The following is a 26,006-nucleotide window of genomic DNA, read 5'->3' on the forward strand; positions in this document are numbered from 1 at the left end:
CTGCCCAGGGAGCCAAACTCTCCCACAATGACTTGTTTCATGAGCTTTGTGGGATTGTTTCTCCTCCCTGTAGCATCCCAGTTCCTCTGGCACTTCTACAAATACTACAGTATCTCCACTGGGACTTAGAGTGCTTCAGAGAATATACACCCTATGGAAAAATCTCCTCCTCCAGTTGCTCACTCAGATTCCAGCAATGAGACAAATAATGTAGAGACTACTTCAGCACTGTCCTTCCTGATGCACACAAGAGATTTGAGTACATGTCCCAAGGCTTTTTTCTTTGCCTTCTTGCACCTTTCTGAGTTGGTAACAGGGCCAAGCTATAGTGTCTCTCAAGTAAAATCCAGAAAACACGTTTTTAAAATGTACCAGCATCTCTGTAACATAACACATTACTTTACATGGAAAAGGAAAGAGAGATGGAGGGGAATAAAAAAGGAGCAAGACTGGAATGCCGAATGGTTTCCCACAGTATTCCTTAACAGCAAGGGAGGAAAGCATTGAATAACTGGTGCAGGCGTGTTTCCCTTTGTTAGCACACCCGACATCTGTGATTCTGCTGCTTGCTGCCCTGTGGAATCCCTTCCAGTTGTCCCAGCAGCTCAGAGTCCTGACAGAGAGGGTGATGGAGAAAATAGCAAAGGAAGAGCAGCTGCGAGTTTTCAAGCATAGTTTCCATTTGTTCTGGATGCCCACAGCAAAAGCACCTTGATTTTTTGGCAGTAGCCAGCCTGAACATGTTTTCTTCAATTTGTTCCATGATGTGACATGACACATTAATGGAAGGCAGCATACCCACACACAGCTGGCTGCCTGAGGTTGTCTAATCACCACGGTATCCACCAAGAAAAATGTACAAAATCTTTCAATCTTTTTCAATTGGACTCAAGATTTACTTGGCCACACTCTGAAAGCATATATTTGAGCCTGAGGACTGGATCTGTGTGATGATGAGCTCTCCTTAAGAGCTGTTAAGGAAACAAAGGAAATGACCCCTTGGATCAGATCAAGGAACTGTTTCAATCGGTGTCCCGCTGAAGTGGATGCTGGAATCCTGTCAACAGAGGATGTTGACATGAGTCAGCCGGCAATGTTTGCATGGCTCAGTCTGTAACAGAATATTCTGCTTATATAGGGTGCTTCTTTGTGATTTTTCACTTTGTAACTGCATCCCATTGCACTGGACCTACTACTTTCTTTTCAAATAGGTTAGCTTGCCATTATTGAGAGACCTTTTGTATGTTTGTCTGTCTGATTTTTCCTGTTGAAACTCTTGATTTTACAATATTTGTTTTTTTCATTTTTTAAGAGAATCTCCTTTTTGAACCCACAACTATCATGGCACCCCATGCTACCATAAGCTGTTGCACTGGTCTTTGCTTCGTGCTGTTTAGTGCCATCTGAGTCCATTTTTTTGCCCATAGAATGAATTCCACAGAGAATCAAAGTTGGCCAGGACAGATTTCTTTTGAACCTCAGATGGAACAGAAGGAACAGCATTTTAGTGTGTCTTTAATTACATCCACCATGACAGTTCATATGTGTAGCAATAAAAATAACCATAAACCTACCTAATCATTAAAGTAAAGCAAACAGCTCCTCTCTGTATCATCATACACAGGTACTGGAGTTGCTAATAAACCAGGAAGAGCACTGAGGCACTGGAGTAGTATCTTTCCTATCTCCACAGTTTCTTAAACAACTTTAGAGGCGCATTTTTATTAAGTATATGAAAGGCAGATGATCTTAAACCTCAAAAAGAGTCTGTATAATAATTGTGTGCTCTTCTAATGCTCTCCAAAGACCTATTCAGAGTCCGTTCTGAAAGACAATAATATATCAAGAACTTCTGCAAACTTCCTCCTAATGAACACATGCCAATTTGAGACCAAGAATTCTGGCCTCAGAGGACAAAATAACCACTGCACTTAGTCTCTGGGTGTTTTGCTACTTTATTTCAGAGTGATTCAAAATCTAATTAAATTTCTAAACTCTAATGAAATTACAGAAGAAAAATCATTTAGGATTATATTATATACAATTACTCACAGCTGAAAATTACAGTTAGCCTCTTTCACCAAGACAGAGTCTCCTGAGAAATCCTTGTTATTCATATAACGTATAAATCTGACATTACTCCCACTATTTACAGGTCGAAGGTAAAAGCAGAATTAATTAAACATATATATCCTACCCAGTGGCTGGATGGTGAAGAACAGAGGGAAGGCTGATAATGATGACGGTGCTTGAAACCACATTTCCCAATTTGGTCAAGAATCAGAATAAACCTATTACAAAGCAGGATTATATTAAGTCTGTCTTATTCTGGTCAGTGCTTTTCCTTGCTGGAGGTCTGCTGTGAACAAGAACAGTGAAGCTTACACAGTGAGCTGTGTGCAGTCACCTAGATAAGCTCTTTGAAGCATTCATGGAAAAGTAGCAATGCAATAAAGCAAAAAGCTTTAGAGATTTCATCCAAATACTCAGATGCTTAGTTTCTTCTCTGAAATACTGAAACTACTTGAGACTGCTGATTTGGGCTATCAGAAGCAACAAAAACCAACAAAAGCAAAATAAAGCAAAACCACCCCCAAATAAAAAAAAAAACCCAACCACCAAACCCCAAAACAAAACAAGCAAGCTGACATTCCTGTTATTACTTCTAGAAGAGGTTTTCAGGAACCTTGAAGCATGGGATCATTTGCAGATGAAACATGAGGTACAAAAACACTGGAGGTTTCTTACAAGGGTCCTGATCTTTCCCATCCAGCTGTTGCAGAGATTTTTGTTTGCTTGGTTCTGGTGTGTGTGTGTGTGCACACCAACACTACAGGTCAAGGCAGTAGCAAATACTTTCTATGACATCTGCCATGCTCAGTCTGTTGTACCAATGCTTCACACAGCAAAATAGGACAGGGACATCAAGACATTTTTCTCAGAAGTTACTGTCTGGGAACTGGCTTGCAATAATTTAGCAGCCATAGTGTGCTGCTTCTCTACTCCTGAAAAAGCTGATTATGAAAGGGAAATATTCAAATGAGTGCTCTGCTGAAAATATGATAGCATTCAAGTTGAGTTCATAAGAAAGCTAGCAATACTGAAAGAGAATGCCTCAGAAAACTCTTCTTCTAAGACAGAAAATCCACTTGGTTATCCACAGATTCAGAAGATTTCAGCAGAAACAAATTCACTGTGATAGGATGTTTTCAATATGCAAAAATAACTGCTAGTGTTTAAAGGTCCCTTAGAAAGCAAATCTCTAATCTCAGTTGAACTAGGCTGTGCTGTTGGCTGTCCACCTTCTCTACAAAACATTTTCAAGTTTTTTTATGCATTGAGCTTAAACCCAAAAAAGGGAACTTTTGTTTGCAAATCTAACTACTCAGGATGTGACTGTAGTTTCTCAATAATCATGTGACCTGCTTTAGCTTTTTTTTTCAGACACTGCAGAAGAGCAAAATTCATGAAAACTTGAGTGAAACCACTCTGTTGTCACAACTTCATAATGACCTTACTAACAAGCTGGATATCAGCACCAACAGCATTTCTTCTCTTACGTAAGTGATCTAACTTATTTGTTTTCCATTCTTTCTGAGAGCTTTTATTCTTGAGCTTGATGGGCTTATTTGTTCTCCAGCTTAATTGTCTATATCTTGTGTAAAATTTTGTTTCTTGGAAAAAAACGTTTGTTGAGCCAGAGGGATATTTTGCTGAGTTTTCTAGGTCAGGTTTCTTATTCTGGGTGCAAAGGGCTCAGCTGTGCACAGTCCAGAAGACACAGCAAAGTCAAATGCCTGCAGCTTTGCAGATTAGATGTGCACCTGCTGAGCACCTTGTTTAGCACTTTGTTTCCTTCTCCCTGTCCAGGAAACAGTACTTCAGTAGAGTTTGAGGGAAAACTGACCTGCGTGCATGCTGGCTGCAAGCTGCTTTTGGACTCTGCATCTCTCTGTTATGGAACAGCCAGAGTCCCGACTCACGTTGCTTCTAATGCTCCCTGCGGGCCCAAGCAGGGCTTTCTCACAACCTGTTTCCTATTTCATTCTTACTCATCTCCACTTTGTGCAGGGAAGAAGTGGGGCTCGTGGCTAGGAAGCCTCAGCAGGAGCACTGGGACAGTGTGGTCTAACGGGGAGGGGGGGCTGGCAGCAGTTCCATGGGCTATTGCCTTACCTGGATGCTTGGTAAGGGGGCAGGCACCACCCTCTGGTGGCAAGGCTCAGCTTTTACCTAATGAGCTCCTCCCATGCTACCCGGCTTCATGCAGACATTCACAGAAAATCACCATCTACCCTTGGGGAGCCCCACAGGAGCAGTTTGCCCCACCTGAGACATGCAGACCAGTTATTCCCGCTTGCACCCACTGGGTACCCGCTCCTGCCTCACCTTCTGCAAAGCTGTCCACAGGTCTGCAGCGTGCTCTACCCTGCCTCTGGGCCTCCCAGAGATTTGCATCCTTTCCTATTTGCTGCCTCAATTACAAATGGCAGTGAGGTCCTGGCTGCTGCAAAGCCACTGGACCAGCCATTATCTGTTGCAATGAGGAGAAATATGAGTTGTTGGAGGAAAAGAAAAAAAGTCATGTGGAAGCAGGAGGTAACAAGCAAAGGGACTAAGGCAGACGCTGTGTACTTAAAAAGACGAGGCACACATTGCTGTTATGGCTGGTTCACAATACCTAATCCGGTGGGGAAATTGAGCTCTTCCTGCTCCCTGATTTTATGCCCAAATTGCATTCTGCACCATTTTCCGGGCTGAGCTGACCTCTGGGAAGGCACCGCTGTGTCGCAGGGAGCCCGGGCACAGCAGTGTGACACAGAGGCTGCTCTCTGCTTGGCTCAGCTGTGTGCAGCAAGGCCTGGGGAGAGCTGACTCTGCCCAGAGTCACACCGAGATCACAGCCTGGAGGCGGCCAGCCCAGTGAGTTTATCTGCAGCTCCATCGCCTGCTCAGCAGCTCCACCTCGCCGAGGGTAACCGCAGCGGCAGAGCATACTCTGTTACAGAGCGATACTCCGCCTTGCAGAGAGATACTCTGTGTTACAGAGCCATGCTCTGCGTTACAGAGCCATACTCCGCCTTGCAGAGAGATACTCTGTGTTACAGAGCCATGCTCTGCGTTACAGAGCCATACTCTGTGTTACAGAGCCATACTCCGCCTTGCAGAGAGATACTCTGTGTTACAGAGCGATACTCTGTGTTACAGAGCCATACTCTGTGTTACAGAGCGATACTCCGCCTTGCAGAGAGATGCTCTGTGTTACAGAGCCATACTCCGCCTTGCAGACAGATACTCTGTGTTACAGAGCCATGCTCTGCGTTACAGAGCCATACTCCGCCTTGCAGAGAGATACTCTGTGTTACAGAGCCATACTCCGCCTTGCAGAGAGATGCTCTGTGTTACAGAGCCATACTCCGCCTTGCAGAGAGATGCTCTGTGTTACAGAGTGATGCTCGGAGTCGCAGAGCGTTTGCAGCCGGCAGGGAGAGCTTCCCCGCTGGCGCCCGCCTCCAGCCCAGCTCACCCCGGCACGGCTGCCCCCGGCACGTTCTCCGTTCCTGTTTCTCCAGTGCCCCCACCTGTAGCAGGGCCCATCCAGCCCGCGGTCTGTGCCAGCGGCGCACTCACCAAGGTGCTCCCCAGCGGCTGGAGGCGCTGCCCGGTGTCTCAGCGGGCTCCTGGTGCTGCCAGAGCCGGGGGCACATCCCCATCCTGCGCCAGCTGCGCACCGTGCCCGAGCCAGCGCACAGCACAGGGCAAACAGCACCGGCACTGGCTTCGGGGCTCTTTGAAAAATGATCCACAAGTCACTCAAGCCTGGGTATCAAATTCATCTGCTAGGCTCTTCCACACAGGAGCAAGTACTCTGCAAGTCCAGAGGGTTTATTCAAGACGTGAGAGTTAGTCTGAACTCTCTATAGAGTCAGAAATCCAGCACTGCAGAGTTTAAACCATCATTTCTAACCCCCCCGAATAGGAGATTTTTGTACCTCCCCAAAAGATCTAAATTGCAGATAAGATCAAGATAAAACAGAAAAACGGGTATTTGAATTAGTTAATCCACCTATTTCCACCCAAGAAAAAACTGAAACAAATAGAATCCACCTAACACTGCCTTTGAAAGCAAACGGTATTTAAACAGCATCCAGTAAATGATATTAAACCTTAATTAAAAGCATATTGCAAGAATGAATTGAAAATATTCTCTTTAGTCTTGTGGGTTTTCAGGAATTTCCCTCCCTTTTTAAAAAGAAACTAATAATTTAATCTCAATATATTAAACTGACCTACATATAATATTCCATGTAAAATATTATTTCTGCCATAAAACACATAATCTGTCACTGGTTTAATTCCATTAGAAAGCATACATTAAGGTCTATGTATTATGATCATTAGGATAATAAAAGTAATACAATATCACTTTTATTATGCTTGAATTTAAAACATTTTTCATATGAGCACAAAGAATAATTAAGGGGATGGAAGAAAGGTGGTTTTTTTTAAATTTATAATGAAATAAAATCACAAGCGAGAGCAAAGAGACCAGCTCTTAATATGGAAAAACCAGAAGCTATGCTTTTTGTGCCCACTGTGTAGCCTTAGAGCTTTTTGTTATCTTTAAATTTCCTTATCTTTATAACTTTGGTACTGGTCATTTAGTAGAGCCAGTGTATGTGACAGTGGTCACAAGGGTTCTTGGATGAGGGAAGAGACGAGAATGTTGACTCCATGTTCAGAAGGCTTGATTTATTATTTTATTATATATATATATTACATTATAACTATACTAAAAAGAAATAGAAGGACAGGTTTCCTCAAAAGCTTGCTAAGCTAAGAATAGAATAAGAAGAATAAAAACAAAAGGCAGCTCTCTCAGACTCTGTCCGAGATAGCCCCATCTTGATTGGCCATTAATTATAAACATTCAGATGGCCCAATCAAAAATCCACCTGTTTCATTCCACAGCAACAGATAACCATTGTTTACATTCTTTTTCTGAGGCCTCAGCTCCTCAGAAGGGAAAATCCTAAAGAAAGGATTTTTAGTGAAAAAGATGTCTGCGACAAGTGTAAGCACAGATTCTCTACCCCTCACAACTCCTCCTCTGAGTGTCATGGAGGTTTTGGAGAGAAAACATTTCTGCTTGCACAAAATAAGTTTCCAGACATTTTCATTATGTAGAAAAGTTTGCCAAAAAAAAAAAAAAATACTTTCAGCTCTGAATTATAGTTCCCAAAACATATTTGCTTGAAAACTCAAGATTTTTTTTAAGCTCTTCTCCAGATTTTTGAAGCTTGATTTGTAATTTATTAAAATTTGAGAATAGAAATGTGATTAAGACCAGGAAATAAAAATAAATCTGTTGTAAGCCACCCAATATATCAGGGGTTTTTGGCATAACCCTGGAAGCCCCAGGCCCATACTCAGCTCAAGAGTTTTAGCAGTCTGAAAAACAGACACAAGATTATTTCTGTAAAGATACCAAAATGCCTTGTTTGGAATGTAAGCTTCAGGCTTAAAAGCAGTCATGTTTCTAGAATTCATTTTACTGGACAACAAATGAAAGTACAGACCCCAAAACCTCAAGAAAATAAAATTCTTTCTCCACAAAACATGGAGGGGAGGAGCTGGGACTTACAATGTTGGACACCTTAGCAAAAGGAAAACTGAGTGCGTTTAAGACACTGAAATTCTAGTTGTGTTTCAGCCAGATAACACTCCCTTCCCAATTCCTGCTATGGTGGGGAATGCCAATGAGAAGATGCTGCTGTGTGCAAGGCAGCTGTGTCCCCACCAGGTGCCCCTGGTGCTGTCACCCTGGCAGTGACCTCGTGCTGTGCCTGCAGCACCTGCAGGGGGCAGGGGTTGAGCAGCACACAGGTTTAGAATGCAGGAGTCATATCTGCCTTTAAAGCCTCCTCATGGCCCAGAACCTCATGCAGCTGCACATCAGTTACATCATCTGGAGCTACTTGAAAAGCCCCTGGTGGAAATATCCTTGCACTGAAAAAAACATTCAAGTGTACATTTTAAACAATTTCCTATAATAACCATGCAACATTAAAACGAAACGTGACCTCTCCTTTTTCTCATTTTTAAAAGATGTTGATTCTGTTTTCTTGCTAAAGTGTGTGGGAATGCATTGTTTTCTTCAAAGCCACTCCATTCTGAGGGCCTGCACACTCTGAGCATCAGAGTGGCTTAGTGGCTTTATGGAGTAGGAAAGAGCCAGGAGGTGTCCTTTTCATGAACAGGGAACTTGGTGTAGAACTCTCTGGAAAGGTTTGTTTCCAGCCGACAAAATTTGCTTGCAAGAGGAAAAGACTCTTCTCTGCCAGCAATAAATCCCATTCTGAAGACTGGAACTCCAGGCAGGATTGGGATTTGTGGGAAAAGGGGTGTTGGGCTATGCCATATCCTCACTTATTAGCATGTTTTATTAGCTTTGGTGCATCTGTAATCTTTTCCTTGATTTAAAGCAGCTTCTCTTGCATAGAGCTCTCTGGCTTGCAATGACAAAATCGTGGAATGGAAACAGTTGTAAGGCAACATAAAATTTTGGAATTGTATTTTCTCTTCTGGTCAAAACCTGGCACATTTCTCTGTGTGTGGCCACATTTCTAGGATGCTGTCATTAACTTGACTGATAACATTTCACTACTGCAGGAAGGCTCAGATTCTATCCTAGGATTTATTAGAATCAAGTATCCCCTTGGAAAAAGCCAGAAATGGAATTCTGCTCAATGTCCTAACAGGCTAAAATATTTCCATTCCAGATTTTTGGAGAGCAAAGGTACAAGCTTCTGGAAACCCATGGGAGGAGGAAATAGGTGAGTTCATGGTGGGATTTTCACTTCCAGACAGGAAGTTAGAGGCAAAATAACAAAACTGAATGTCCTTAGAAGACTTCATATACTTTTTAGGTGTAGAAAATAAACATTGTGAGTTTGTAATTGCCTATGCTGCAGAGTCCTGCCATGTGACTGACTCTTTAAATCACGTGTATGAGGACAGAGTGTGGGACTCAGATCCTGAACACAGGCACCCCCTGCTTGACATACTACCCTTGTGTACACACAGTGATGCCAAATCACACAGTTTACACTTTCAAATTCTCCTTCCTCCCAGCAAAGACTTACAGAGGCAGAGCAGCTGGGCAAGGCAGGAGGCTCAGGACTGGGAGGTGGATATGTGCACGTGCATATCTGGAAGCAGCAATAACAGTTTGGAAGGATGCAGATTGGCAAAGGAGCATGGATGGGGGATTTTGCTTTTGGGGTAAAAGTAAAGCCCTGGCTCTAAAACTCAGCTGAGACCTGCACACACCAAAAGCTGAAGTTGTTCATTATCATAAAACACCCTCGAGCCCCTTAGCCACAGGTTCACATGGCTTCATTGTATGCAGGGATTTTAAAGAACAGACTCAGACTCTCCTCAGCCACTTACTCAGGCTTAGCATTCTTTTTAGGGATGTGTTACATCTGAAACTCAAAAAATTTATTTATTATTTAAAGGTGTATATTCACTGAGTTGTTTTCACTATTTGCAGATTACACATATGTTATTATAGGAGTTACTCTGGGAGCAGTTCTAGCACTTGGTTTTCTGGCAGTAATAATATGCATGATCAAAGACAAAGAGATTGACAGTGTCTTTGGAGGTAAGAAAAAAATACTCCTGATCCCTTTTCCATAGATCTTGCTCTCCTCATCTTCTGATACAGCAGATCTGAGCTTCAGTGTTAGCAATTGTGTATTTACAACAGCTCTGGCATTCCTGCGAAGAACTAATTTAAAAGGGTCTGAATTGCTGGACTGCCTATAACTGCAGACTTACATTTCACTTATAACCAAGTCTACTCTTTAGCCTCAAAGTTGTTTCTCATCATACCCTGGGGATATGCTACAACTAACTCAAACCAGACAAAGTATTAGCTAAGACACAGGTCTGAGAAACCTGTCATGAGATATTCCAGCTGGAAGAATCAAGAAGGGCTTTAGGAAAGTTGCATGACACAACTAATATCAAAGAGTTTTGCCTCAGAAAGGATGGCTGGATCTTTACCAGCTGTAACTATGTACTCCTGGTTGCCTCCTCACAAATTCTGTGGAGGCCTATCACCACTCTGTTCCTTGTTTCTTGACTAACCACATTTTCCTCTTCTCACTTTAGAGTCAGATGGCAAAATGGATAGAAGGTAAGAGTCACTGTATTTTCTGTTATGCACAACTTCTAATTTCCCTCTCTCATTATGCATGATGCTTCCCCATGCTGGAATGATTGCACATAACACACATGGTAAGCCCCTGGAGGACTGTGATATCTAGTGAGTATGCATGGAAAAAGGAATGTTCTTTTAACAACTTCTCAACATTTCAGAAATACACAAGAAAACCCAGCAGACATTCTTTTTAAAATGAAAATCCTTCAAACACTTGTGATGAAACTTCTTCTTTTTTTTTGTTTGTACCATGAATAATAACAGCAAACTCTGGGTAACCTTCTAAGGTTACTCTGTCTGCACCTCAGTTCTGAAAACTCCCTTCACACTTACAAGTCAGGGTCATGCAGTGATCATTCCTGCTGGGAGGGATGCCTCTCTGCCCTTCACCTTCCTCCCCCTTACCCAGAAAGAGCAAGGCCATTTTAGGGTCTGAGCACCTGACCAGCTCAGCAGCAGGAGGGCAGTGCCAGCCTCCTTGGGCAATGGCCACTCTGCATCTCCCCCAAGGACAGGCAGTGGGGAAGGGGTGTTCAGGAGCAGAGGCTCTGGGCTGCAAGCTCTGGTGGCTCATGGTAACCTACAGATGTTACACGTGTTACAGATGTATCCTACAGATGTGGACACTTTTTTGTGTCCCTCTGAGACATTTTATAAGTGACTAAAAACCCCCAAACATCAACTAACGAGCATTCTCATCAAGGGTAGACAACAGCTGTACTCTATGATTTCAGAAATGGCTTTTGGCCTCTCTCAGAGAGCTGGATAGAAGACTGTCCCCACCACAGCCATTCCTCATAAAGAGAGCACAGCATATGTAAACACTGAATTAAACTGAATTAACACTGAATTAAAGACCAAAGCAAGGACAACCTTTGCAGGAGCAGATTCAATGTTTTGTGTGCCTAACAGAGAATGGCCCCAGTCCTGCAGCACGTGTTATTTACCCAGGGAGACACTCTTTCAGTGTAACTGGCACAAAATGTTTCCTTTTTTAGTAATACACCATTCTCTGACAAGACTCTGGCAATTTCTGTGCATTAGCCTGAAATAGATTAGGGCTATGATAAAGTCAGAAGAACAAACATAGAATACCTGGTAAACTTTATGATGCTTTCAGGGCAGTGTAGACAGAGCAATTAATGGGAAAGTCATAAGGAAGAGCTAAGTCAGAACAGAAAAGCCAGAGACCAGAGTCAAGAGAAAAGAGAATAAAGGGATGAGAGGGACAAAGACAAGAAACACAGAAGGCAGTGGTAGATTTATTGCCTGGGTGAAATGCAGACAGGATGATCTATGAACTGCTCCACACTGGACTTCTCTAGCTCTCTTTGCTGTTTATTATGTGCCATATTTTCCTTCAGAGACAGTCTGAACATTTATTACATCATCCTCTGATCTTTCTAGGGGAAGTGGCTGACTTTGTGGTGGCAGCAAAATTTAACATCTTTAATGGTGACCTTACATTGACCTCTTTGATGTTTCCTTATCCCAGTCTACAGGCATTTGCTAAAAGGTAGAGTGAAATTTCCAGTTTCATGACAAAATTCTGGTCTACAGGCTGGAAGTGTGACACAATACAGAAACGTTTTGCCTTAGAGCCACTGACACTGACCAGTGAGACAGACTCTAATTCCACAATATTTTGGGGCAAAACTATTTATGTTAAAGATGACACTTTTATGGCTAAGTAGAAAAAAACTTAGAAATCCACTGTCACTTCTTAATCAGTGTACTCAATTCTGCTGTACTAATCAGTAATTTACTAGCAAATCTTTGTTCTCATTCGCCTCAAGGCATTTATGTACTACTCTCTGGGATTCTATAATGCTGGTAATAATCTGTGGAAACAGAATAGCCTTCTACTGGTTTTGAGGAAACCTCTGGCAGTAAAAATACTACCAGAGCTATATAAACATTTAAAAATGCTCCTAATAAACTAATACTTAGTAGGATTTATTTAGGTCACCAGAGACACATATGATAATTAGGTCTAAGTTGATTTTGCTTACTTGCTTCAGTTCCCTAGGGAATTCTAATTAATGGAATTTTAGACCAGTGGCGAGTCCTAGAAAATGCTCTGATAAAGTGAAGTCTATTATCTGAAATCACCTGATTTATTCTAACCAACCATATAGCCATCCTGAATCCCTCAGGGAAAGGCAACCTGGAACCTGTTCAGTGTTAAGAGACACCATCCCTTTAGGACTGGAGAGGAGAACTGGCAAATCTTCTGCAAACAGCTTAATTTTCTGCTTGACCAGGGGTGATTATTAGTGCTTGTTCTGGAGAAAAATATTTAATCCAACTGATAGAACACTCAACCAAATCCACCTTCAGCCAAATTTTGTTTTATATTTTACATCATTATTCCTACAAATGCCACCAGCCACTCAGTATTTCCCTAGCTGGGAACTACTCTGAGTGGGCATCACCCAGCACTGCACTTCCATAGCCAGTGGAGTTGCTCAGCCTCATAGCAGCTGAAGGTCTTGATGCAGATAATCATCCTCTGTGTCAGAACCCAAATTAGCTGGTACTGAACCCTTCCAAGAACAGATTTCACTAAAATCAGGAAGTATTTGAATGCATCCCCCTCGATAATTTCCAAAACACTTAAAACACAAGTGTTTCAATACCCACATGCCACTGACAGCTCATTGTGAAATAATTAACAGAATTTACCACTTTATTTAGTCAGGTACATAACATTAAGATTTAAACAATCAATTCACAATGGGTTGTCCTTAAACTCAATGGGATATTTACTAACACTTGAGAAGAAAAAGGCTTGAGGCAAGATTCTGTCAGCCAACAAAACAGCAATTTATATGTCAACTGACAATTATTTAACGTCCTCTTTTTTAATTAATAGCTCATGTCAGTATCAAATGCCATCTTGGTGTAAGCTTGGTAAATTATAATGCCTAAAAATTTCATGCAAGTTTAATGTATTCATAAAAATGTCTGGGCACATTTAATGCTGGCAATATTTTGAGTTAACTACAGTGCATGTCAGCCAGATTTATTTTGACAGGAGACAAAGAAAGAGACATACAGAGACAAGGAGAAGGGTGGAGAGACAGAGAATGTTTACTAAAAAAGAAAAGGTACATATTTTAAACCTGCCACAAATGAATCTTTTGTCAACACATCCTGGGCACCAGCACACACAACATTCCCCATGCCATTCACTGGGTTCTACAGGACTCCATGTAAATCATTCAGTAGAAAATCAGGTTCTAAATGCAATACACAAGTTCTTCTGATGTTTTATGGAAGAGAGGAGGAGCTTGCCAAGCGTATTGGTGATTTTCTTTCCCTATCCAAAGCCTCATCTAAATATTCTCTTATATTTTCCCTCCTGACTTCTAAAGGACCAACTTCTCTCTCCTTTGCTAGACTGTGCTTGAGAAACACAGAATACTTTTGAGAGTTGTAGTATTCTTTAGGTGAATGGAGCAGGTCTTGGCATGTAACTGCACTTTAAAACCTCAAATATGTTCTAAAATTCATTAAAAATAGTGCCAGACATTGCATAGGAAGTGAAAATGTCCACTTTGTAAATATAAACATCACAGTTAGATGGCATGGAAAAGACAAGGTTTGGGCAATCGTGTGCAGGTTTCAATGTTGAGCTGCAGTTTCTTCCAACTACCAGAACTGTGGCAGCCTGAGCAATTGAACCAGGAGTCTTTTTCCGAGCATTTTGTCATGTTCAGGTCTGTAGCCTGACAGGCAGGGACAGTGAACAAGATCTGATCTAAAAATATCATATCCTTCAAACAGGTTTGAAGTCAGATAGAAAGACAAACATCTTGTTTTGGAGATGAGAAGAGTTCTATCTGATCCAAAATTGATCTATAGCACTGTGAATTGCAGAATGCCACACCTCATGAGTCCCATCACCTGCATATGGGAGACACAGTCTGTCTAGTCACTGGAGTCTGAGCTCACAAATAAACTTAACTGGAGATCAAGTTTTGATGCTAGAGTGGGTACTTGAAAAAAACATATGAGAGTCCTTTGGAAAATGGTTCCAAAATTTACAAACCAAAATCCCTAAGTAAATACAAATTGAAAAAAAAAAAAAGAGACTTTGGCCTTGGCTGAGAGTGTCACTGGAAGGGTGGTGCACAAGGGGAAAGGGTCAATATGGAGAGCACAGGTTTCCCAGGATGCTGGGCACTGAAATGCATTGCAGCCCCTCAGATACTGTGCCAGCTTTTCACAGGTAACACTGTAAGTTCAGCCCACAGCCTGGCAGCAAGTTCCCTGCATCTATCCTTACTCTCCTAAAACAAGCCTACTTTTTCTTTTCCTCTCCCAGGAATATTTTAAACCACGCAATCAGTTTGATCTTCTTGGATCTGCAGCAGACCAGTCACGTAGACTCAGCAGAATCCTTGACACCTCTGTGTGAATGGATTCTCTTAACATCCCTCAGTGGTGCCCTAAGCTGTTCTTTCACTTGCCACTCTTGGTTTCCCAAGCAGACCTTCACAAGTTCTTTCATTCTGACAAGGAGGATATTCTATGTACAATTCAATCATCATGTCAACAAAGTTTTCAGAAGTTGTCACTGGTTTACATTGAAGCAAAAACAGAGTGAGCAACGACACTTAACTTCTTCAACGATCCAAATAAGCCTTGCAAAATCAGTCACAAATTATTCTTGTGAGGTCTGTTTGGACTACAGGGCCTCTCTTCACATTGCCACTGTGGCCTACAGCCAGTAGTGAAGAACTGACACGAGAATGGGAGTGGAAGACAGCTTGGAGGGCTCCAGTCCTCTTAGGCAGGAGAACATTTGCACTTCCCTGGGTAGATAGCACCTGCACAAGACGAGTGTGGCCCTGTTGATACAGCAGCACAGGCCCAATTCCTTGCTCAGCACTGTAGGGATTAGTGGGTGTTGATAGGCAGAAGGCTGTATTCACTGCTTTAGGCTTCCTAGCATGCATCCTGGGAATTGAGTTTAATGGAAAATATTTAAAGCTTCACAGATGCCATAATAATGCATGCTATTGCAAATAAATATAAGGACAAGTAGAGATGATCTAAACAACTCCATGTGTGTGCAAATGTTTAAAAATGGGCAAATAATCTCAGCAGAAATGGCTGTCTCAACTCCTTGTACATATATATTTGCATAAACAAAATGTCAATACCCGTTCTGTGTTGAGGCAATAGTCACCAGTGACTAGAGTAATAAACTGTTTTTTCTTCCTACTCCTGTCACTGCCCTGTCTAGCTGAACTTGCTCTTCTGAACAACCTTGGACAAGTCCCTGGCTCAGGTTACCCTTTCCATAAAATGAAATTAATCTTTTTATCACACACTTCAAAATCAAGGACATTAAGCTTTGCACTATGCTAGGGACAGCAGGCTTTAAAAAGCATCAGTAAGACACTCTGTAGGCTTCAGCTCCCTTAGCACCATTCCTGGATTGAGGGAATACAGACACAAACAGTCCCTAAAAGACAGGTTTTATACATATATATATATATGCAAAATACACATGTATGTATGGCACAAACTTCTAGGGTGAGATTAATTCATTAAACCCATTTCAATGATACAGCATACCTCACTGATGCCAGCTATGAACCTGATGGGCAGAGCCACACTTCTGGCTATTTTTTGCTCCTCTGGCCACCCTCCACATTCCCTGGGAGGGCACCTGGCCCAGGGTATCTGTTCTCCTCTTGGATCTGGGGACTGCCTTTGTGGTTGACCTTTTCACAGCTGCCAAACAGGGAAGAATCCTTACTCCTTCCTACCCCTCTGCACAACTGTTTGAGGCTAGTCTTGAACAGCTCTAAATAATTTGATTGTAAGAGTTGGTGCCAAACCTGCTGAGTCAGGAGGATGCTTTCCTGGTAATATTCAGACACCTGTCAGAGGCAATTCCTTCCACAGCCATCGTGGTTACTGCTGGCAAACTTGCTGGTGCAGATGATTCCAGCACTGAACGAGTAATTCCACCCTTCCCTAGAGCTGCTGCAAGTGTGGATACAAAAAAAAAAAGGCCAAATGTTTCTGGAAGAGCACCCTCTTCACCCCTGTCAGCAGGCACCCAGGGTAACTCAAATATTAGATGCCACTGAGCAAAGAGCCTCCTGCTCCCTGGCAGCACCAGTCTGCCAAACAAACTGAGTAGCTTTGTGTTGCCTAGGGCTTGTCAGAGAAGTGACAACAAGGGATTAGCCAGGAATGAAAGCTGCTATGATAGCTAAAGGACAGCTTAAAACCAACACAAATCAAGGCCTCTTGACGCAAGAGACAAGAGTGCCAGGTGTTAGTCAGACAGGAACGGCATCGAATTAGAGCTCCTGCATATTCCAGCTCACAGGTTTCTGGGGATCACATTTAATTTCTGCACACAAGTTCACACTAGCCTTATGAAAAGAGAATCACTGATTTCCGATCCTTGTGGTGTCGTGACATTTAACATAATCGAGGGCTGCAAGACAAGATCGCTTTCCCAAGCACTGACACTAGATGGAGCAAAACTGAATAAAAGATTCAGAGCAGTGAAGAAAAAAAATTAAAAGGTTCATGCATTTCTGCAACTCTAATGTGTTACTCATTTGAATTCTCACCTTTGATTATGGCTCTGGAAGTCACAATTAATAGCTCACTCTTTACACTTTGCAGGTCAAACACGGGATCAAGCCAAAACAGGTATGTCCTGGGGAAGTGGTGCTGGTGGCACAGGGAGGTGGGGTGGCAGTACTGGGCAGACCCAAAGCAGTAGAGGCACATCCACCTAGAGAAAGGTGCACAGCAATAAAGGCTGTGGGGTTACCCTGGGTTACAGAGAGCCCAGGTGTGCTGGGCACTGTGCATGGGCTAAGGCAGGTGATTTACCTGTGCTGTGCCACAGCTTCCCAGTGCTCACCTGGGGCTCCCTGGCACAGGCACACTGCAAGGCTGGCTGCCCTGTGCAGCTGCCCCACAGCAGCAGCCACTCCAGGTAATAAACTCCTGGGAAAATGCAGCCACAAAAGGACCCAGGAGCTGCTGCTCAGCTGCTCCCCACCCTGTGAAAAGGCAAGAGTGGGAAGCACCCCAAATGAAAATAATCCAGTGTCTGCAATTCAGGGAGCCCTGGGATGCTACCCAAAAATGCATGGCTTGCTGATAGTGGATTCCTGCTTGGCAGTGACAAGGGCACCTGGAAGTCACCACAACAGCCACAAACATGAATTTGTTCTGTTAATTCACTTAGGAAAAACAGATGCCTCCAAAGGTACAAAGGAACATCTACTAAAAAGAAAGTTAAGCGAAAGAAACTTCATGAATGTAACTCAAGCATCTCCATTAATAATTTTCTAGAATTCCTGTGATTTTTATCTGAGTATCTCCCAGCTCAGCTTTTACAATGATGTTTTACCTGGCATAATCCAGGTAAAACCAAAGCCAGAGAGTTATTGTTAACCTGCAATTTTTCTTTCTTTTCAGAGATGACAGCAATACAATAAGAAACCAAAGTACAAGAGATCAATAACCCTTTTGCAATCAACAGTTACCTGGTCTGAGGATCAATAGAAGTCTCTTGTGCACAGGCAGGAATCCTACCAATACCAATCCTTTTCTTTGTTCTTTAGTTGAAAGGCTGATTGATTGTTTACAGGAAGAGCTTATAGTGCTCCTAACTTCAATCACCTGCACCCAAAAGGCCTGCAATCCCCCTCAGCATGTCTATGCAGGAGATGTGTGAGGAAAATGAAATAGATGAGCTCTGTTCACTAATAGATCCTCTTTATTCAGTGATAAGTATATGATTGATTTATAAAGTCAGTGAAATACCAGATAATCAGAAAAGTGGCAATATAATTCAGCAGCAGAATTCATGGTCACACCCATATTTCAAGATAAGTAACTTGATAACTTGAAAAATTATTCATTTGAGGTTAGAACAAAATAAGGCTTCTCATTTATTTCAGGAAATAATACATTTTTTGTGTTAGTAAAAAAACATTTCAATCGTTTAAAGTTTTAATTTTTTAAATCTAGAACTGAGGTCTTTTGTAGGTGTTAGTGATTTCAACCATTTAAAATTAATTACAACCATTTAAAATGAAAAATTCCTTTTTGAAATAATGTTTTTCATGTTTTGTTGACACTTCATGTCAACACTGTACAAACAAGCTAATCTGTTATTTCCATAATTTCCCTATCTCTATTTTTTTAGTATAAAACAATGCACTAAGTTCAATCAGAATTTGTGAATAATTTCAGTTTCCCAGCACCTTCATTCTTGTTCTCTCCTTCATGTTCTGGTGGGCTTGATTACATCAAAATTTCTTTGCCTGGCTCCAATTTCAAGCTTCTTACAGTGGGAGTGATAAGAAGAAAAATTAGAGCTTCATTTCAGAACAATGAGTGTAGTTTAAATAATTTAAAATAATTTAAGCCCAAGTTATTCTGTAAACACTTCCCAACTTTTAACAATGCTTTGAGTCAGTGGCTCTGGCCTCAGTTCAGAAAATGATGCTCTAGATTCTATTCTGTTTAATCCTCTTCTTTCAAGAATCCTGTATATAATCACAAGGTGCAAGAAAACAGGGAGATTTTTGTATTTGTCAGCTGTGGGAGCTTTGGAAACTCTTGGCCAGCATCCTCTGCTATTCCTACAGCTTCTCTCAGGAAACCCAGCAGAATTTCAAGGCTTGGGGGCCTCAGGTACATGGCATGCCCAACTTAATTAAGTAATATCCCAATATTTCACAGGCAGAGCTTTATGTTGTAGCATTACAGGATGACTCCAAACAGGATGTTACATTATTTTATTGCAACTTACCATTATCCAGAACCAAAGACCACAACCTGTAAACAAATAGGATCTTCATAACCTTTTAGCTCAAGCCAATGTCTATAGACATATGGGTTTTTAAAATCTCTCACCTTACATACATTCTTAAGGTTCACTTTTGTGCCTGTTTCTGCTCTCTGTGTGGCAGCTCATAATAAAAATAATAAATAAATTCTTTCCAGCTCTCCACTAATATAAGAGATTTAATCCAACATAAAAAAACAACCAACCAAACAAAAAAGCAATTGTAAGACTGAAGTCCAGCCTAGAAATTCTGTGTGTTAATAAGAAATATCACTCAGAAAAATCACAGGGACCAGGGCCTCCTGTCCAGTAACCAACTTTCAGATCAGGCAGAGCTGATGTGCTGGGTCAGGGATTTGGAGGAAACATGTTGTTAGAGCATAAGGGCAGCTACAACAGAATTTTGTTTTTATCAAGAATAAGTTACTGTACTACTTGTAACTAACTGAAGGGATTTCAATATGGGCATTTTTTGGCTTTCACAGGTCATTTGTCAAATGTACAAAGAAAACTGGATAGTAATTTTTCCACACATTTTGAACAACAAAATGTAAAATTTATTTTGAGAGAAGAATGATATATTGGAATACTTTCCCTGGTTTCCTAGGTGTCTGTTACCCATTGCAGTAACACTGCAGTTCATTAGCAGCATTTGCTAACAGATAAACTAAAGCAGTAATGTGATACTTGTAAGTAATTTTGTGTACATGTGTAAGTGAATAAAGCATTTGTAAGGTATCTGTTAATTGATTTGCTTCCTGTAGTATCATTTTAATTAAGACTTGGAACAGAAGAGAGAGCATGTGGTCAGGGAGGAAAGCTATCACCTTCCCTTATTTGTGTGAACAAATGTTTCAGTACACATCATTTCAGTACACTATGGGAAATAAAGATGAAAATAAACAAGAAATGCTAAGTTACAAGCAGTAGAGGAGAAAGGCCTGGAGAATTAAGGTTGGTAATCTTGATCAGGCAAATGTGCTGGGGTGGTGAATAGATTATGATTTCTCCAAAGCTTTTGGTGAGTGCCCTGGCTCCCTGGGAATGGGAGAAGGATGAGCAGTACTGAGACATGACAGCTGGGCACAGGGGACCCTCAGAGCTACTGCTGCTGCTGTCACTGAGAGCTTTGGGCACACTTACACGGGGCTGCAGCCACCCCAGGGAATTGCTGTTTTGCCATTCCTACAAAGCAGCTTTACCAGCACCACTTGGAGCATCAGCAACTCCTAAATTCAGGCCAAACTGCACAGCAGTGCTTGGAAATAATCACTGAAGGAAAACTAAATGAAAGAGGAACATCTGGGAGGCATTCAGTCACAAGACTGAACAAAACACACTGTAAGCCCCAGGAATTTTTGGTCAAGGATTCAGCCCTGGCAGTCAACATGCAGTAGAACAGACACCTATCAGCACTCCTGCCTGTCCAGCACAGGTCATGGCTGTCCATGCTCAGCACCCCCTGCTCCCCTGAGCTCATGGGCATTCCCCTGGATGGTAACAGTGGGAAGCTCTTTGCAGCCAGGGTTTGGACACATGCCCCAGCATGTCATGCTGGACCTCAGCCCCTTCTCAGCAGATGCCCAGCAATAAAATGATGCTGGTGAATGGAGTTATTCAGAGGAGCAGACAGTTGTAGGCACAAGAAGTGAGCTAAGAGGTGCAGGCACAGCATGCATTTCTAAAGAGATAACGACACAGCTTTGGCTTTAATTACAATGCACAAGCACAGCAACAGTGAGATCATTCAAGTCAATTCCTTCTGTCAGCTGCATCAGTGCAAATCAAAACTAACTGCAGGAGTCACACAGCTTGGTGCAGCCCTTGTTCACATGATAATAAATCAGGCAAAAATCCACTGGACTCAGTACATCTGCATTGAGTAATAAAAAGGTGCCAGTGGGTGGAGTCCTGGAAATCAGGCCCCAGTGATATAAATCCACTCTAAAAAGTATGAGGAAGAGGAGAGTCTGATTCAGCTCCCCCCAAAGAGAAAGGATGACAACTGTCAATGATCAAAACATTTGCAATATGACCTTTTTTTGGCTTCCCTCATGCCTATAAATGAAAACTCAGATCATTTTAGTCAGGAATATTTTTTCTGTTTCTCGCAACTGCACTTGATCAAATAAAAAAGATTATTAAAATTCTTTGACTCACCTAGCAAATATGGGAAAACACAAGCAAGAAAGTACCTAATTAGCAGACCTGATAAAGAAAGGATGTTTATACTATACAAATAGGACCTGTAGAGGCTTCAAACTTCTGAAAATTGCTCTCATTACACACAGGGAATATTACAATAGTCAGCCTAGGTCTGACAGAGGTCCATCTTCTCTGATAGCCTCTTTGCCCCAGCAAACATCTAGATGAGGCCTAAGAGCATTGCAAGCATGTGCCAACAACCTCCTAAAGGACCCTACTATCCTACAGCAAACTTCTGCTCCGTGTCACTAAGCCAAAAGTGGTGAATTTATTGTTTTCTGCTGTATTTTTCTTCCATTGTCAGAAGTGGTTCATTTCATAGATACTATATAGTTACACATAAAAAAAATCACAAAGGCCTTTGTCCTCTCTATCAGTACCTCAGTGAATTTGTACAAATTTTCATCCTAACACATCATGAAAGCAATTCACATAGTCCTAAGAAGGCATGTTCACTCTTAACCAGGAGGGGAAATGAGACATGGAGCAGCCCAAGTGCTGCAGCAAAGGCTAGTGCAGGATCAGCAGAGCAAAAAATACAGACAAAGTTTTCCAAGTTCAACATGGTGAGCTACCTAGTAGACAATCATTCTTCTCTATTTTTGCTTCCAACAAAAATGCTGCTTTTGGAATGGTTAGGTGTTAAGTATTTCACCCTATTGGATATATATGGTTTCAATTCTCATATTTCTGGCTTTAATTCCTAGACAAACCTTGTGCTTTCACTGCCAGCTGCAGCAAAGGGAGCCTCAGCAAAGTCAGTGACATTACACTGGGCTTGAACACTCTGTGAGCTAATTACAAGCCCAAATGCATTGTAAGCAGTGTCACAGTGCACACATTCTGTCTTCTGCATCCAGACAAAGTGTGTCCCATGTTTCCTGCCCCACGCTCCTTATCTCCATGCCATAATCCACAGGCTGCTTGCACGATGCAAGTGGGATCATTTGCACCCCTCACACCACTGCTGGTGGGGATCTGTCCTGATGCAGACAATTCACAAGCCTTTCCTTTACAGATCAGATCCTATCCAGCACTATCAGAAATCTTCCTCAGTCAATGGGCAATTAAAATAATTACCTTTAATCCTATTCTTCAATTACTCCACAGTACTGAGGGAGGACGCAGAGGGCTGGGACCAGATGCAAGCATATTCTGTTGTGATTAAAACTACTGAAATGCTCCAGTGAATATAAACCACTGACTATTCACCTTTTTTGGAAACAACTCCTGTATGTTTTAAGCTGCTTCATATTTAAACTCATTAGAGTGACACCAGGGAAGCAACAGAAAGCTGTGCTGAGTGCCCAAGGGCTCCTGAAGGGATGCCTGCAAAGGAGCTGCTACCTTGAAATGCAGGCAAAACACAAAGTAGCTCCTCAGAAGAAAAGGCCACTGTGTGCTCCTGCCTGCAAAAGGGATGCAGTGCCCAAAGTAGAGCTGGAATGGCTCTCAGGTACCTCAGGGGGTCCTGGTGTGAGGAGATGACTGGATGTGTGTGGTAGGGGACTGTGGACAGTGGTAGGTTCAGAGACTTGGCTGGGCATGCCTGGGAAATTGTTTTTTCTTGCAAGCCAACTGATGATATAAAGGACAACTAAATATGAGAGAGAACCAACTGATATTGGGAAGGGGTAAAAAAGTGATTGCAGAGGAAAAGCAGAATATGTGAACTTATACTTGCATCAAATCACTGCTTTAGCAGTCAGAACAACAGGAAAAGCAGAGTGGTGCCAACAGTCATTATTTAATTTGGGAATTTTGCACTATCTTATACTCTGCTTGAGACACTAAGCCTTCAAGTCATGTGGCTGTGGCAACACCCACTATAATTTTAAATATACCTTACTTTTGAGCACATTAATAAATAATGCAGATCTAATTCATAACATTTTCCAAATAATGTTAATGAGACAGTAATTCAAATCTAGTTCCTATTACAACATGATCTACATGTACAAGACAGTGCAAATGGAAGATTATTCTCAAACCCATGTGATGTAATATTAACATAACCAATAAACTTTTGATTCAGATCCAACACCTGCCAGGCTTTTCAAACAGGATGACAAAGCTGTGACAGGACCTTCTGTGTGAGTCATAAATGCCCTCCTACCATGACTAAAGGAAAATTAAAAAGACATCTCATGTTGTTGATTATTCAGTAGAAACCATTCATTGACCTAAAGGCAAGTGTTTTTTCAGGCATCCTTCTTGGGGAGGTGATGTTATTGATCAGAATGGGGCTGAGGCTTTGAGCATGTCAGGGAAAGGAGCAAAGGGTGGCTGTGAGAGCAGCAAGGCTCATCTCCAGCAGCAGCAGCAGCAGCAGCAGCAAAGAGCCCATACAAGGATCAGGGTGAATCCAGAGGTGGCACCTAGACCCAAACCAAATAACAGCTGCTAGTTCTCTGCTCCCAAGTCTTCCTACTATTATCTTTTATCTTCTCCTGCATAATTTGTCATTATCTCTGACTCGTAAGGCCAATTAATCATGCTTCAGAAAAAATGAGATTTCTCACAAGCAGATTATCTGTCTCTGACAAACAAGAGATAATTCAATTAGCTTCCTTTTCTAAACATTTAGTAACTGGTTTTGGTAAATTAGTCCTTTTCGTAATTTAGCTATAATTTAGGAAGATTTAATATGTCATTAGGCACACCAAATTCTGTGTTAATATAACATTATGGCTGAGATTTTAATTGCCCCAGAGTCAGGAACTGTATACATAAATGGCTTGATTCCCACATGGAAGCAGCTGATAGGAAATACATAGAGCTCCACAGAAATTCTCCTTAAAATCCCTTCTTTTAGTTAAACACATGCTTAAGGACTCTGGAGAATAGAGGGCTTTCTCTGACTTGGGTAAGGACTCCAAGAATTCAGTGTAAAAGACAAATATTCACATATTTATTTGCAGAATTTCTACATACTACAGAAATTTATGGATTTAACTAGAATTTAACCCTCTTCACAGTTCTCGAAGTTCTTGTTTCCCATCCTGCAATTTCCTGGGAAAATCCCAGTACCTAACAGTAGTACTTGACTGTGGCCTGTTTGATGAGAATTTCTTCTGTTTCATTCTGGAAACAGGCCTTTTAGTCCTTTTGGACATTGCCAATTGATACTAATGTAATGGCATTAAAGAAGTCGATGAACTACACACTGAGAGTAAAAATCAGCTTCTTTTGTGCTGGGGGAAAATCAAAGCAATTGAGTTGTATGGATGTTAAAAGGCCAAAGTGGAGAAGCAGATTTCAAAGCAATGTTAATTGCTCTACCCCAGCAGGGTCAGCCAGACTTTGCCTGGGCTGAAAGTGAAGAGTCAGTTAAAGCAGATTGATCCCCACGCACTGCTGGCTGCAGCCTAGCCATTCCTGACTGCTCCCTGGAACAGATGAACAGGGTATTTCCCACTGTACTGAGTAGTAACCTGCCCATGGCAGACCCTTTCAGAGCTTGTGTTTGACTGTATGGATCCACCAAAAAGTGCTATGATTTGGAGAATCTCTTCTTTCAGAGAATTTTGGAGCTCAGGCCAAGGCAGCCTCCTGCCACCATTTGAACAGATTTGCCAATTTCTATCAGAAGTTGATAAAAGAGCAGAAGCCTCCCAGACTTTTACAGTCCAGCATGCTTCATGAAGGCAAGCAGCTGAAAAAGAGGACTCAAAACCCTGTTTCAAGCTTTTTCCCAGACTGGGGGCTTCTCTAGATCTTTCTTTGCAGGTTTCCTGCTGCCTACTAAGATCCATGGCCTTACTTAACAAACATCAACCAAGCACATAACCAAACATGTTGGGAAGCTGACTTCATTAGTTCTTTCTTTCTGTCCCAAGGCAAATCTGCTTATACTGGAAAAACATATCTCTCAGCAGAAGCAGTAGGAAAATGGCCACAACTTACACCAAGGCAGTTCAGCCCATCAGATTGGCACATGCCAACCCTGCAGTAAACCACACTGAAGAAAAGAAACCCTAAGGTGGTTATCACAGACCTTTTACTCACAGCCTTTCTGATTCTCAGCTGGAATGACTGGTACCCATTTACAGCCAAGTTGACCAAAAAAAGCCTCAAAGCAGCACAATCTGGTTCTCTACCTGCCTTGAAAACACTCATCACTGTCATGACAAGGGAGTTTATACCTCTGTCAAAATGCCATATGTGGTAACCATTCTGCCATCACACTTTCATTTAGAGAAAAATAAGAATTTTCCTCAATTTTATTTTAGGGTTAAGATACTGCATGATTCATTAGAAGTCATGCTGTTCACTAGTTTAAAGCCCTAAATTAATATTTGAATATTAAATTGTGTAAAACTGAGGCTTTTCATTAGTTATTTCATGTGGTAATAGGAGGCATGATTCTGCACTCAGTGTGCACCAGCAAAGACTGGAGTAACTTGATAGAATTACTGCAGGAAAGAGCAGTACAGACAGAAGGAGACGTCAGCCCATGTATTTTTTAATTTAAAATATTCCTATATTTAACCACAGTTCCAAACTCAATGCTTATTACTATTAAGGGATTTATTAGGCAAGGATTTCTCTGGACAAAGCCCAGCTGACCTCAGTGGGAATTTTGCCCCAGTAAACTTCCCATTGGTGTATGCAATACTCTTTTGTATGTTCACAATCATAAGCATTAGCAGAGACCAGACCCACATCTGAAAACTGTTTCATCAGCTCTCAAAGGTGACATTACCAACAGAGGTGAAGCTTTAAAAA

General features: G+C 41.7%; 2 protein-coding genes across 4 annotated transcripts in view; one reads left to right on the forward strand and one right to left on the reverse strand.

The window, feature by feature from the left end:
• Nucleotides 1-26,006, reverse strand: part of C9H10orf71 (chromosome 9 C10orf71 homolog) — a 75,705-nt gene that overhangs the window by 41,909 nt on the left and 7,790 nt on the right. The gene's annotated exons all lie outside the window — the stretch shown is intronic.
• Nucleotides 3,437-19,795, forward strand: TMEM273 (transmembrane protein 273). Its single transcript, XM_054637131.2, has 6 exons — nt 3,437-3,560; nt 8,784-8,837; nt 9,557-9,667; nt 10,180-10,204; nt 16,889-16,915; nt 17,696-19,795. The coding sequence occupies exons 1-6, from the start codon at nt 3,509-3,511 to the stop codon at nt 17,739-17,741; spliced, it is 315 nt and encodes a 104-aa protein (XP_054493106.2). The 5' UTR covers nt 3,437-3,508; the 3' UTR covers nt 17,742-19,795.

Source organism: Agelaius phoeniceus, chromosome 9 (genome assembly GCF_051311805.1).
Source record: "Agelaius phoeniceus isolate bAgePho1 chromosome 9, bAgePho1.hap1, whole genome shotgun sequence".
In the NCBI taxonomy this organism is placed as follows: Eukaryota; Metazoa; Chordata; class Aves; order Passeriformes; family Icteridae; genus Agelaius; species Agelaius phoeniceus.

Coding starts and splice junctions, on each gene's coding strand:
- TMEM273 (XM_054637131.2), top strand. CDS start 3,509: ATGACCTTACTAACAAGCTGGATATCAGCACCAACAGCATTTCTTCTC. Junction 3,561..8,783: donor AACAGCATTTCTTCTCTTAC/GTAAGTGATCTA, acceptor TTTCCATTCCAG/ATTTTTGGAGAGCAAAGGTA. Junction 16,916..17,695: donor ACGGGATCAAGCCAAAACAG/GTATGTCCTGGG, acceptor CTTTCTTTTCAG/AGATGACAGCAATACAATAA.